The sequence below is a fragment of the Pelmatolapia mariae genome, linkage group LG13 (genome assembly GCF_036321145.2).
Source record: "Pelmatolapia mariae isolate MD_Pm_ZW linkage group LG13, Pm_UMD_F_2, whole genome shotgun sequence".
Classification (NCBI taxonomy): domain Eukaryota; kingdom Metazoa; phylum Chordata; class Actinopteri; order Cichliformes; family Cichlidae; genus Pelmatolapia; species Pelmatolapia mariae.
Window position 1 is genome coordinate 10,913,923 of NC_086238.1, and position 12,138 is coordinate 10,926,060.

The 12,138-nt window shown below is 39.7% G+C and overlaps 1 protein-coding gene across 6 annotated transcripts; it reads right to left on the minus strand.

Annotated features, from left to right (window-relative positions):
- Positions 1 to 148: 148 nt before the first annotated feature.
- washc2c (WASH complex subunit 2C) lies at positions 149 to 11,031 on the minus strand. Of its 6 annotated transcripts, none has more exons than XM_063491359.1 (31): positions 10,900 to 11,031; positions 9,109 to 9,252; positions 8,803 to 8,967; positions 8,554 to 8,622; positions 8,299 to 8,472; positions 8,092 to 8,185; positions 7,935 to 7,996; positions 7,792 to 7,845; positions 7,584 to 7,679; positions 7,392 to 7,476; positions 7,159 to 7,218; positions 6,892 to 7,034; positions 6,700 to 6,790; positions 6,559 to 6,612; positions 6,279 to 6,473; positions 6,020 to 6,174; positions 5,831 to 5,941; positions 5,218 to 5,313; positions 5,031 to 5,132; positions 4,834 to 4,941; positions 4,576 to 4,745; positions 4,295 to 4,418; positions 3,663 to 4,055; positions 3,418 to 3,546; positions 3,213 to 3,314; positions 3,013 to 3,087; positions 2,743 to 2,802; positions 2,056 to 2,283; positions 1,214 to 1,951; positions 948 to 1,119; positions 149 to 830 (listed from the first exon to the last, which is right to left on the minus strand). In XM_063491359.1, exons 2-31 carry the CDS (start codon positions 9,250 to 9,252, stop codon positions 682 to 684), a joined length of 4,398 nt encoding a protein of 1,465 aa, XP_063347429.1. In that variant the 5' UTR covers positions 10,900 to 11,031; the 3' UTR covers positions 149 to 681. The 6 variants fall into 6 exon arrangements, with proteins under 6 accessions (XP_063347429.1, XP_063347428.1, XP_063347431.1 ...); XM_063491358.1 differs by having other exon boundaries at positions 150 to 830; positions 3,663 to 4,094; XM_063491361.1 differs by lacking the exon at positions 7,159 to 7,218 and having other exon boundaries at positions 150 to 830; positions 3,663 to 4,094.
- Between the last annotated feature and the right edge of the window lie 1,107 nt (positions 11,032 to 12,138).

The following is a 12,138-nucleotide window of genomic DNA, read 5'->3' on the forward strand; positions in this document are numbered from 1 at the left end:
AAATGTAACTAAATTAAAATCCCCCCTTTTACCTTTAATTTTGGTGACTTCAACCAAAGAAGACAAATAAATAAAAATCACAGAATCTTAATCGTAACGTAAAATCATAACTGCCTATACCTAAAGACAGACAGCATACATGAAATTCACAGACTCTGAAATAATCACAGGCAATAAGGATCCTTAAAATATGTTTCTTTTTAGTTATTAAAAATGAATTTTCTTTTTAATCACAACCAAAGTTAAGAAATGGGTGAATTTCCTCAATAAAAACATTGTCAAAAATGCCTAAGATAGTAAGTAAACACAATGATTTCTCATAAACATGATATGGCACAAACCTAAAGAGATGAAATCTCACATGGCAAAGCCCATGGATGCAAACAAAACAGTTACTGTTTAAGTTCTGCAGACTTCGAGGCTAAGCATATAGTATGCTTATAAAGTGCTATTATGTATAGGAAAGACTAACAGTATAAAATAACAATGACAACAGGATGATTTTGGAAAAGCTGGAATTATTTTCATTTGACTTTGATTGCCAAAAATATGCCACATTATTTATATGAATTTATATGAATAAATACTCTATTAACAGTGAATCTGATATCTTTCAATGATCCAAATGACAAAAGAATGAATCCACAAATTGTACAAATCTGGCTACATGGAAACGACAGTTCAATTCCCGCCCAGAGCATTAAGTGGATCATCAAAAATGTTGCTTGAATCCGTTGCGGTACTGCTGTTCTCCTTGGATGGTGTTGTTTTCTTTGTTTTAGGGGGAGCCTTTGCCACTGGCTTTATTGTGCTTGTTGAGAAAATGTCATCTTTAAAGAACAGAGAGGCATACATAATATTTAGTCAAACAAGCCAGGCAGACAAGAGAAAAGGCGAAATTGAACATGTCCATTAAAAATAACCACGTGCATTTTATTGTCGCTTACCCATGTCGTCATCAAATATCGATTTGGTCTCTCCCTTTGCCTTGGACTTCTCTTTTGTTTTTAAAGTGTCCGTCAGGTCAGCAAAGATGTCTATGTTATCGTCAAACAAGCTGGCATCAATGGTCTTCTCTTTGTGCTTCTTGTTTACTTTAGGCACAGCGGCTACTTCATCCTGAGAACAGACAAATGTTTGAGGAAATAAACCTCATTAGGAGTACGACACAGACAATCTCATTTCCATAAAAATAAAATAAGAAGAAAGGTACCTGAAAGAGGTCCTGCTTTGAAAAACTACTGCTGTTCTTGATTTCTTTACTGCTTGTAGATGAGGGAGTGGAGCTGTCGCTCAGCCCAAAGATGTCATCATCATCATCATCATCTTCTCCCAAAAAGGATGCTGCCTTGGCTTTTTTAGTAGTTGGTCTTGGCTTAACCTTCTGAAAAAGGTCATCAGTGTTGCCATCAAAAATGGATGGGAGTGTGCTTTTATCTTTATCCTTCTTTAGTCCCGTCCCGCTACTGGCCTGAGGGGGCGCCGCCTTGGAAGTTTGCCTGGTGGAGGATTTGTTAGAGATTGAGGCTCCCCCAAACAGACTGTCAGAGCCAAAAAGGTCATCCTCATCAGGAGACAGCAGCAGCTTGTTACTGTTGCTGTCCTTTACAGAGTCTTTCTTTTCAGCCTTCGAGGACACTGGTAGTTTTAGTTCAAATGGTCTAGGGGAAGCTTGGGAGGGTAAAGGTTGAGCAGGTGTGGAAGAGGGCAAAGGTTGAGAAGGTGTAGAGGAAGGCAGGGCTATAGGTGCAGTTAAGCTTGGTAGTGTTGGATCGATGTGCAAATGGTCAGACTTGTCCGATGTAGGTGAGACTAAACCAGACACAGTGGGGTTTGGCCCAAGAACATTTCTACCTAGGGTCTCTTCTGTATCCTCCACAGATCTTTGGGCCGCTTGCTGCCTCGCTGCTCTGGACTGGGGTCTCCGAAGTGCAGAACCTTTGGTGCGACTCTGCATGACAGAAGATTCACACTACCAATGTCAACCCAGAAATTAAAAAAAAAAGACAAAAAAAAAAGAAGACAATAATAAGCCTCAGGAATCAAAAAACACACCTTGTGTGCACTCTCCAATGTTGTGACCTGGACCGGGGTGTCAAAGCTGACGCCTCCCTCTCTGTCTGCCACAACTCCTGCAGGAGTTGTGGCAGGGCTTGGGCTCAAGCTTGAGCTGGATACACCAGAGGAGGAACTGGGTGCCATGCCAGGGAATAAACTTGCATCTCCTGGCATAGTGGGTACTGCACCAGGGAGCAACGCAGCAGGGTTGATCATCAGACTGGCCTGAATGCAAACAAAATAGGGTCAAAGTGAAAAACATAAATATGATACTAGCCTTTTTAAAACAGACTAATTATGTGACTCAAAAAATAGACATTTCTGGCTATTCTCTATTCATGAAGTTTCTCATCATGGTTCCAAACAGCAGATCATTCAGAGAGAAATGAGAAACCAGAACTGTTGATGGAAGTGAAGGAAGAACAAGATGGCTAAGTGCCAACAAGTGAAACTGCAAAGTAGCAGGTGCAAACTTTGTTTTCTGTTTAATACATACAAAGCAGACAATATGCTTCATTTTGAAGATCTGAAGGTGGAATATATTTAAAAAAAAAAAAAAAAGCCCAGACAGAAGGAAACCTTAAAAAGAAAGACATGTAAGTGGGAACAAGCTTTCCTCAGAAGGAATCAAGAGTGAAATGTCAGGAATGAGGACTTTTGATTCAATGAAAACAAAAATATTACTTGAAGCTTCCCAATCTTCGATGAGGAATCTTTTGGTTTTACAGGGCTCGATGCAGGTTTCTGTGTGGTCAAATTACAGCAAATTACAGGTCAGAATTTAATCCAAAAGTTGGCATTTCTTGTGTTCAGCTAGAAACAGCACTGTATTTCAATAAGGGAAACTATGAAATAAGTGCGTCTATCACAACATACTGAAAACCATTAAAAAAAAATACATAAAAAGTAAAAACTTAGAAGGAAGAAAGCATGATATGGGCAATTCAGTCTAACCTCAGTCTCTGATACAGGGTCTGGACTGGCGAGTGGTGCTTTGTCAACAGGCTTACTGGGCTTCTCTGCTACTTTCTAAGAATGAAAAGGAGGGATTGGATTTCTGGGTTTTGAGTTTACTTGACATTAACACAACTGATTTTTTTTCCTAACACAACAGAAGCCCAAAATCTAATTGCTAAAAATAATCATACTGGTACCGGAGGAGGAGCTTTTGGCTTGATGGAGCTGAAGAGGTCATCTTCAATATCATCTGCAAACAGACTCTGTGCTGCTGGCTTCACTGAGCTAGGCTTGGAACTCTAGTAAAAGAACATATCTGCTTTTAGACACACTATGTAGCTAAGTGAAATATGTTATCAACAAGGACAAGATAGACGTACAAATCATATCAAATATACTGACTGTATTTTTTCCTGAAGTGGCAAATAGGTCAACATCTGGGTCGTTGTCCTTCTGCTGTGTGTGACTGAACAGCAGCTCTTCATCCTGGAACACCCCGGTGCTCGTTGCCTGCGGTCGCTCCTCTATAGACTATAAAATAATATCCAGACAGACTTTTTTAACAGTTACTACAAGAGAAACAAAATAATGCAATTCAATTAATTCTTCACTCAATTCTTCTTAGGCTCACTGTGAAGCAGACAAACCTTTTCAGGGTTTTTTGTTGTGGGTTTACTGGGCGTGAATATTGGATCATTCCAATCCCGTTCATCTTCCTCCTCATCATCAAACAGACTAACGGTCTTTGTTTTCACTTTCTCTTCCTTCTTTTCGTCCTTTTTGACATTTGTTGGTGGGCTGTCTTTAGACAGGAAGATGTCATCTTGATCGTCTTCATCCAACGGGCTCTTTGTCGGCTTGTTCGGGAGAACATTAATGCCTCCAAAAAGACTCACAGCTCCAGCAGGCTTCTTTTTACTTTCACTGCTCTCTGACGATGATGGTGGTGTTACTGGCTCAGTGTTCTTTGTTGCAGGTTTCTCCTGCACTGATGGTTTGTCCTTTGATGCTGTCACAGAAACTGCAACCTCCTCAGACTTCTGTAAGACCGAGGACGACTGAGAGGTCACATCAGGTCTCTAAAGAAAAGAGTTATTTATAGAATTTGGTCTGAATACAACAAAAGGGTGTAATATATTACATAGAATCTCAGTTTAAATATCAATACTGTTTGCTGATGCTTTTTCAATTGAAGACCCCTTTAAAGATCACTGTAACGAAGCATCAAAGCAAATGTTAAATACAAAAAACCCCCAAAACAAATCATGAGTGCACTCACTTTCGCTGGGGTTGATGCGTTTGTGTTAACAGCATGTTTGATGCCAAAGAGGGAACCTTTATCTTCATCATCATCACCACCCTCATCTTCGAACAAGAGAGCAACCCTCTGCGGCTTCGTCTTACTATAAAGAGTGGCAGAACAAGAGGATATTTAAGAAATCCTGTCAAGGAGCGTTGCAAAAGTTTTACTTTATTACAGTCAACTAAGATAAAAGTCATTCTACAGTGAGTAGAAATATTCTGCATGGAGGAAGAGAAAGTCATTAATGCTGTAAATACCTTGATTCTTTTGTTGGAGCGAACAAATCATCCTCATCGTCGTCAAAGAGGGTGCTCTTTTGAGCTGGTATGGCACTGGGGAGACTGGATGGGGCACTTGCACTGGATTTCATACCTCCGGTCTTGGTCTCTGGTTTTGTTGCACTACTTTTTGAACTTAGCCATTGGTCCTGTCATTTGAGAAAATAATCCATCATTTAATAAAGTGCTGGCAGGAAGAATTGGAATGTTTTTTTTGTTTTTTGTATATATTCATACCTCGTCATCACTGAAGAGTGAACTGGACACAGGCTTAGTGGGCTGTGGTGTGGAGGCTTTAGCTTGAGGTGGTTTTGGTTTAGATTTAGCTACAGAGGCAAACAGATCCTGCAAGCAGAAGATTCATCAGATTATAGTGATGCAGTCTCACCAAAATAAGACTAACTTCATTTAAGTTTGTGAAGAAATATTTTCACCTCTTCATCCTCATCGTCAAATAAAGACAAAGGAGCCTTGGCGGGTTTGCTCTGGCCTGTAGTTTCAGGCTTAGACTGACTCTTAATGTTGGTTGAAAATACCTGTGGAAGGCAAAACACATTTATAGTGTAATAAAATGTACCAATGCTGTTTTTAATTTTACCCACTGATGTCTGAGAGCCTTACTTGTGTATCTTCATCATCATCAGAGAACAGGCCTCTGGTCTGGGGTTTCTGAGGCTGCTTGACAGCAGCACTTCCAACATCTGGAGGCAGACCATTCTGAAATCCATAACATGATGATGTGAAACTGAATACAAATACCTTTCTGAATTTAAAGCAGCAGAATAAGGTTTTTAATCTTATGAGAAAAACAGTGATAAACAGCAAAGAGAAGTGAACTCTGTCAACGGGAGAAAAAGCCGGCAGTGTTTTCCAGACTAAATTGAATTTGGCCTATTTTCGGAAAGCACTGGAGTTTCTGCCCTTGTTTGCGCATTTAATATGATCTGTGCCTGACAAATGACTTATTCCACAGGCAGGAACAACCACAAAACAAATTGTACACCCAGACCTTCATGGAATAAGGTAAAATTCAATATACAGCCAAGTCTCCAAATAGTTGATAGCGTATTATGAAACACTGCAAAAATTTTTAAAAATGCTAGATGGCCTTCGCATTCAAGTTAATGAAGCCAAATTGAGTGCTTTTTGCCCAAAGTCCTGCCATTTTGCAAGTGAAAACACAGTAAATTTGATTTTGTCAGGAGAATATTGTTAGACAATGTTCCATTCAGACCTCCTCTGCTTTCTCAGACTCCTCACTGGTAGATGGCTGCCGTTTCTTTAGGCCCTCACTGAGCAAGCTTTTAGTCCCAGGACCAAACATGGAGATGGCCCCTGCAGGCATCTAAACATAAAAATTAATGAATGTATGAAACTCATCTTACACACTGAGTCATCATGTTTCGCAGCAGCAATAAAATACCTTTTTCTCAGGTGGTTTTTCCTTCTCTGCTACTACCTCCTTCTTGTTTTGAGGTGGAGGTGCTGCACTGAACTTGTCACTGAATATGTCCCCATCATCATCATCATCATCATCATTACTGAAAAGGTCAACAGCTTTCTTGGGTTTGGATTTTTCTGAAAAGTAAAAAAGGAAGAACAATCACCACATATTCCATTCAGAGTGTGGAACTTATTTCAGCTTTCACTGTAGCGCTTAGGTTCCCATTTTCATTTCTTACCCGAGTCAGCTTTTTTCCGGCTTTTACCACCGAAGAAGTCGTCGTCGTCTTCCTCATCATCAAACAGCCCACCCCCTCCTCCGACAGCTCCTACTGGAACCTGTTTGGAAGGGGCAGTGGTCTTAGGAGCTGGAGTCCCATTCTGTTTGCTTTCCTCTGACTCGGAGTTGTTCCCTGAACTGAAGAGGCTGCTTTCTGTTGGCAGAAAGTGACTGACTTTATTTAAGGATGATGACACACACCCACAAGGTTATTTAGCCATCATAAAACTAATTCCTACCTGGGAATATTGATACAGCACCAACTGGAATCTTCTTTATAGATTTGGTAGGTTCTTGGGTGTTAATGAAAAGATATGCGTTAAGTTATAGGTCCACTTTTTAAAACATCTGTAAATATTTTATGTATATTGTTCTCTTACCTGCACTTTCTTCTGTGCTTTTCACACTTTCATTCACTGCTTTCTTCTCTTGAGACACAGCAGGTTTTGGTGCCTCAGAGAAAAGATCACCCTGCATGATGATACAACAATACAAGACAACACAATTCAAACTCAGTCTCTACAATGTGGAAATCGGGTGAAACAGAGCAACCAACAAAATAACTTTATCACCTCGTCATCATCATCGAATAAGCCTTTCCCTCCACTGAAGAGACCACTTTTCCCCCCAAATGGTGAAAACTCATCATCCTCTTCATCATCATCATCCTCCATCTTCGGTGGCTTGAACATGTCATCACTGTCTTCCTCAGCAGCTGTTACAATGTAAATTGACAAAACTGAGAATAATGGAATCAAAATCCCTGCTTTGGAAATAAGTGATGGGAAAAGCACTAATGCAAAAATCATCATGTACTGATGAATGAATGAGTGTCCTACCCTGTGGCTTTGCAGGCTTTGGCTCTTTTCTGCTTTTACTTTTCTTCTTAGATGCCAATGCTTCCAATGTATAACACGGTAGAAAAAACAAAATATCTGAGCATGCAGTGATGAGCTGTAATGCTTTCTGGGAAATCTTAAAAGTAAACTTGGATGCACTGATTTTCAATCAAATGGAATACAATGAGTGGAAAAGATGAATATTTAAAAAGTTTCATAATAACAGGACTCACATGCCCGATCTCCCTCGGGTTTGTTGAATGGTTCACCTTTGATTCGGGCAGCTAGCTCATCAGCAAATGACGATGGACCCGTATTCTGAAAGTGACAAAAACAAACAGAGCAGATTAGAAAGCAGAAAAGAAAAAAAGGAATCAGACATTTCCATAACACTGTTGTTAGTCCTTTATATGAGCGTAGCATACTTGTGTGTCTTCGTCATCCTCCTTGTCTGATTCCCCGAAGATGTCAGAATCTTCATCGTCCTCTTCATCATCTTCATAACTCACCATGGAGGACTTCTAGGCAAGCGTAGGAGAAAACCCCCCCAAAAAGACAAAAAATGTTAGTTATATTTTATTTTAGCATGTACTGTAGTTGTTAATATGTTGGACAAACAGGGAAACAGGTTACCTTCTTAATACTATCGTGAACTTCCTCCTCCTGATTAAAATCATCGTCTGAATGCTGTTAAAGTATTAGAAACATGTATAAATGTAAGGATTTTTAAAAAAAGAAGATATATATGCTGTAAAAAAATGTGAAAATGATCTTACAACTTCTTCTTTGTCATCTTCACTCTCAATCACACTGTCCCTGTCACTGTCAACTGACATTTCTGAAATGACAGTGACAGAAATACACTGTTAGAAATATACACTACTTTACGCGAGTGCCTACATAAGCTGTCGTCAGTATTAATGAGTACTTTACCATCACTTGATAGGTCACCAAGTCCAACATCATCCTGTTCCATGAAGGCCTGGGAACCAATCAGATACGGCAGTGGTCTGTCCACATAAAGATCCTAAAGGATCAGGAAACAGGAAGTAAATTAATTGAATGTAAAGAAACATTATTAATAGGTTTTCTATAGTTATTACAATAATCCCCTTTAATGCTTCAAAGATGAAAGCATACCTTGGGCTCTAGGATTGCATCTGCTCTGTCTGACACCTCCTCATCCTCCGAGTCAGAGTTTCCTGCTTTAATGTCCAGATGCTCAAAGGCCGACTCCAACACTTTCAGACCATAATTCACAGCTTCCTGCATCTTAGGTATCAATTCTGCTTCTTTCTGCTCTCGAGACTTCTCCTTAAGGAAAACCACACATAATCACAGTTATGGGAATAGTTCAAGAAATACGAGTAACCTGTGCTGAATTTCTTAACGTACCTGCTCAGGCTTCTTCTCTGAAGCCTCAGTCTTGGGTACAGTCTCTTCTACTTCTTCATCATACACTCTCTGAAACAGGACATAAAGTTAAAAGACAGATTACATCATGTAAACTTCACCAAAAGAGACCTTGGATCACTCGTGGCTCCAATAGTGCATCAATAAGTTGTGTGAGTTATCATCATGTACAGACACAGCTAAGCTATAAAGAAGGAATTGCAGTGTAAATGTTTAAAAGCTATGCATTACATTTTCTATAAACTGTGTGTTGGACAGCATCAAAAAGTCATTAAAGACAGAGTGCAAGCAGCTGTCTGTGGTCTTGGTGTCACGGATCAGACTGTCCAGTTGCTTTTCAATCTCGTGTGTCTTTGACAGCATTCTCTGTGAGAAATCTTGAAGAAAGAGGAAGAGCTGTAAAGAAAAGGAAATTGTTAGACATTATTAAGACAGGATTGCTTGCAGGATGACTTTCAATTCACCAAACAGAACATACATCATAATCTTCTGTTTCTTTGCTCCATTTCAGAGCTGGGGACGAACTTTCTGACTTACCCCTGAGTCCGCTGCTAAGGACCAGTTGGCGCTGTTTTGTCGCATCTCTTCAAGAGTCCAGGGTCTCTCCCAAATCTGAGCATCTTTCTCTAAGTGTTCACTCCTGCTTGGGCCATTTGCCATTCCCTCCGGCAACCCACTCATCTGCAACCAGATCACGTGCTTCTGTTAATGGATTTAATAATTCATACGAGCCCTTAAATGCCTCTGAAACTCCAATGGTAAAAATAAATAAATAAATAAAAACTCAAATAAAATGAAGGTTTGCCTACAATGATTCAGCTTGCTGCAATTTTTATTTGAGCCTGTTTTGAACAAATGCACTGAATGTCAAAGCTTGGTGATGAAAATAGCTTTTAAAAAGTTTAGGGTTTTTTTTTTTGTAGTTTTTGCAAGTGCATCATCCAGAAACAACTTTCCCCTTACTAACAAGTCTTCAGACACTGAAAAAACTATTCATATCACAGAGATAAAGTAGGAACTGAGGGCCAGTTTGTCATATGCTCTACATTTAAGGTGACCCAATAAGCTTGGAACATTGTATCAAACAGACAAATCTGTTAAAAATTAACCTATAGATTTTGAGTGCAAAACTGTACAATATCAGTAATACATCTCACTGCTCTGAGATCAAAAGAAATTACAACAGTACACAGACAATGCGGTCTTTGGCAGGACTGTGGCACTCCAGATCAGAGTCAAGGACATCGGCATGGCCAAATAAAAAACCCCACATAATGCCTCCCACAGCTAAACAGCCAGCATGAACTCTGGTCAAAGGTTTAAAACTCTCCACTGAAAACAACTGTGGGTATGTCACTACTACTACTACAGTGCCATGTGCCTATTCTCCAGAGGTCAGCTACTTTCCTCCTGTGGTGTGACGCTTGTATATTGTGGATACAAACACCACTTTTCCGCTGCGGGAAGAGCCCAATGTTGGTTGCCCACAGTTCGCTGGTAATAGAAGTGCATAGCTGATGCTAGAGATCCATTCCAAGTGCTCCTGTATACACGTATATGTGTGTTTGTGGGTTTGTTTGTTGTTGTTTTTTAACTTAAACAGTAATTGGAAAAAATGCACATGAAATGAAATTATCACAGAGCGTCGCACGTCCTTATAATACAACTCCATGTTTAATAGTTCTGGATGCAGCAGGTGCTTATACAGCATTTGCACTAACCTAGCTAGACTAGCCTAGCCAGAAAAACATTTCATTGTAACGAGATAGTCACCGCTAGTCGCTTTAGCTACGAGTGGTTTGAATGTGATGCAAGTACCTATTCTAATCCAAGACCTTTGAGCCAATTAAGCCACAACAAAGCAAACCAAAAACTTACAGCGGTTATTACTTCTGAGTAAATCGGAACAGATTACTTTTCTGGAGACCTTATCCAAATATAGATTTAAAAGTTTTCATGGGAGGACTGTCTGTGCATGTGTGTGTATACAGATACTGACTGGTTTAAATATGCGCCTGAAATGCAACACGATGAATGCAATTCTAACTTATAACTTCCCCTTTTAACTTTTATCATTCTACTAATATCCTTCGACACAACATGTTCTGCAATAGTGTTACAAGTTTCCGGAAGGAAGCTTGAGGAATCCACAGAGTTGCCTAAATGTCATTTCTTGTAACTAGAATTTCTTTCTTGGTAGAGAAAGCGCAGACTGTTTGGCTAACAGCTAGCTTAACTTAGCTAGCCAACACCAACGGTGGCTGCTGCTGTTCCGAGATAACGAGAGTGACACACACACAGACAAAAACCACGCGCTCCCGAGCTTACCTTGACGACCTCTGGATAAATGCTTTCTAAGACGGTCAAGTGTTGTCAGAAACGACGAGGAAAATAAGATCGATTATGCAAAATTTGGCCTTTCCCTCATTGGTCTTCTGACAGGTCAGCCATATTCTGTCTGCAGACAGTCACCTGACTGTCGTTGCCCAGCAACATAGTGAAAGTGGGGCGGAGTGGAACAAACCAAACGGCTGGCTTTCCGCGTTGGGTGACTGGTGTGGTTGTCTCTGCATTTCATACCTGTTAGTGTTGCGTTTTATTTAAAATACATAGGTTGTTGAATGCCAGAAGAAATCCGATATATATAAACGAGAGCGAGAGAGAACAACTAATGTAACGGCAAAGCAAAACTCTTCGTTCACGTGTCAGCTGTTAACAAAAAACGAAAACAAAACCGAATACATTTATCTGTTATTGAAATTACAACAAGACCAAATACGCCCCCCCCCCAACAAACAACAACAAAAAACAAAACAAACAAACAAAAAAACATTGCTTAAGCCTTTCCAAACACCAACTGTGTATGTCATGGACAGGGGGGTGGCGCACAAGATTAGATCACATTTTATGAGTAATCGGTTCCTTTCAGACCTTTTCTTCTTCTTAAACAACTAAAGAAAGCCTATTTTGTAAAATCTTACCAACCTCATATGAGTCTCATGTTGCAAAGGCAAATAATTTACTTTTTCTTATTAGGTTTATTTGCTATAGCAAATAAAAGTGCTCAGACCGCTGATATTCTTTGCCCATTGATGAAAAGATTGATGCACGCATGAATTGCTTAGTAATGTGGCTGCGTGCTCAGTTACGTGGCACTTCTTGACACCAGCTGTGATCAGTTATAATAGATAGAAAAAACTAAAAACAAGGGCTCATTTGGTCTCATTCTGCTGCTTCATCTCTTGTTTGCCATGTATGTGGGTGCTTAGTCTTTTTTTTATAGCATTTCCGGGACAGATAACAAGGAGCTCCCGTTCTCCTGTGTTTATTTGAGAACCCTGAGTCTAGATGGAGGACAGTGCCCTCTAAAGGTCAGTAACAGTGCTGAATGTGCAAGTTTATACTGCATGCTCTAGAGATTTTAGAGTTATTGTTATTATTTTTCTAAGCATGTACAATTTACTAATATGAATATATTTTCTATAAACACCATGTAGAAAAGACTGTTATCTTTTGTGGTAATTTGCAGCTAAACAAATTACTAAAACTGACATTTTTCAAAGCAAA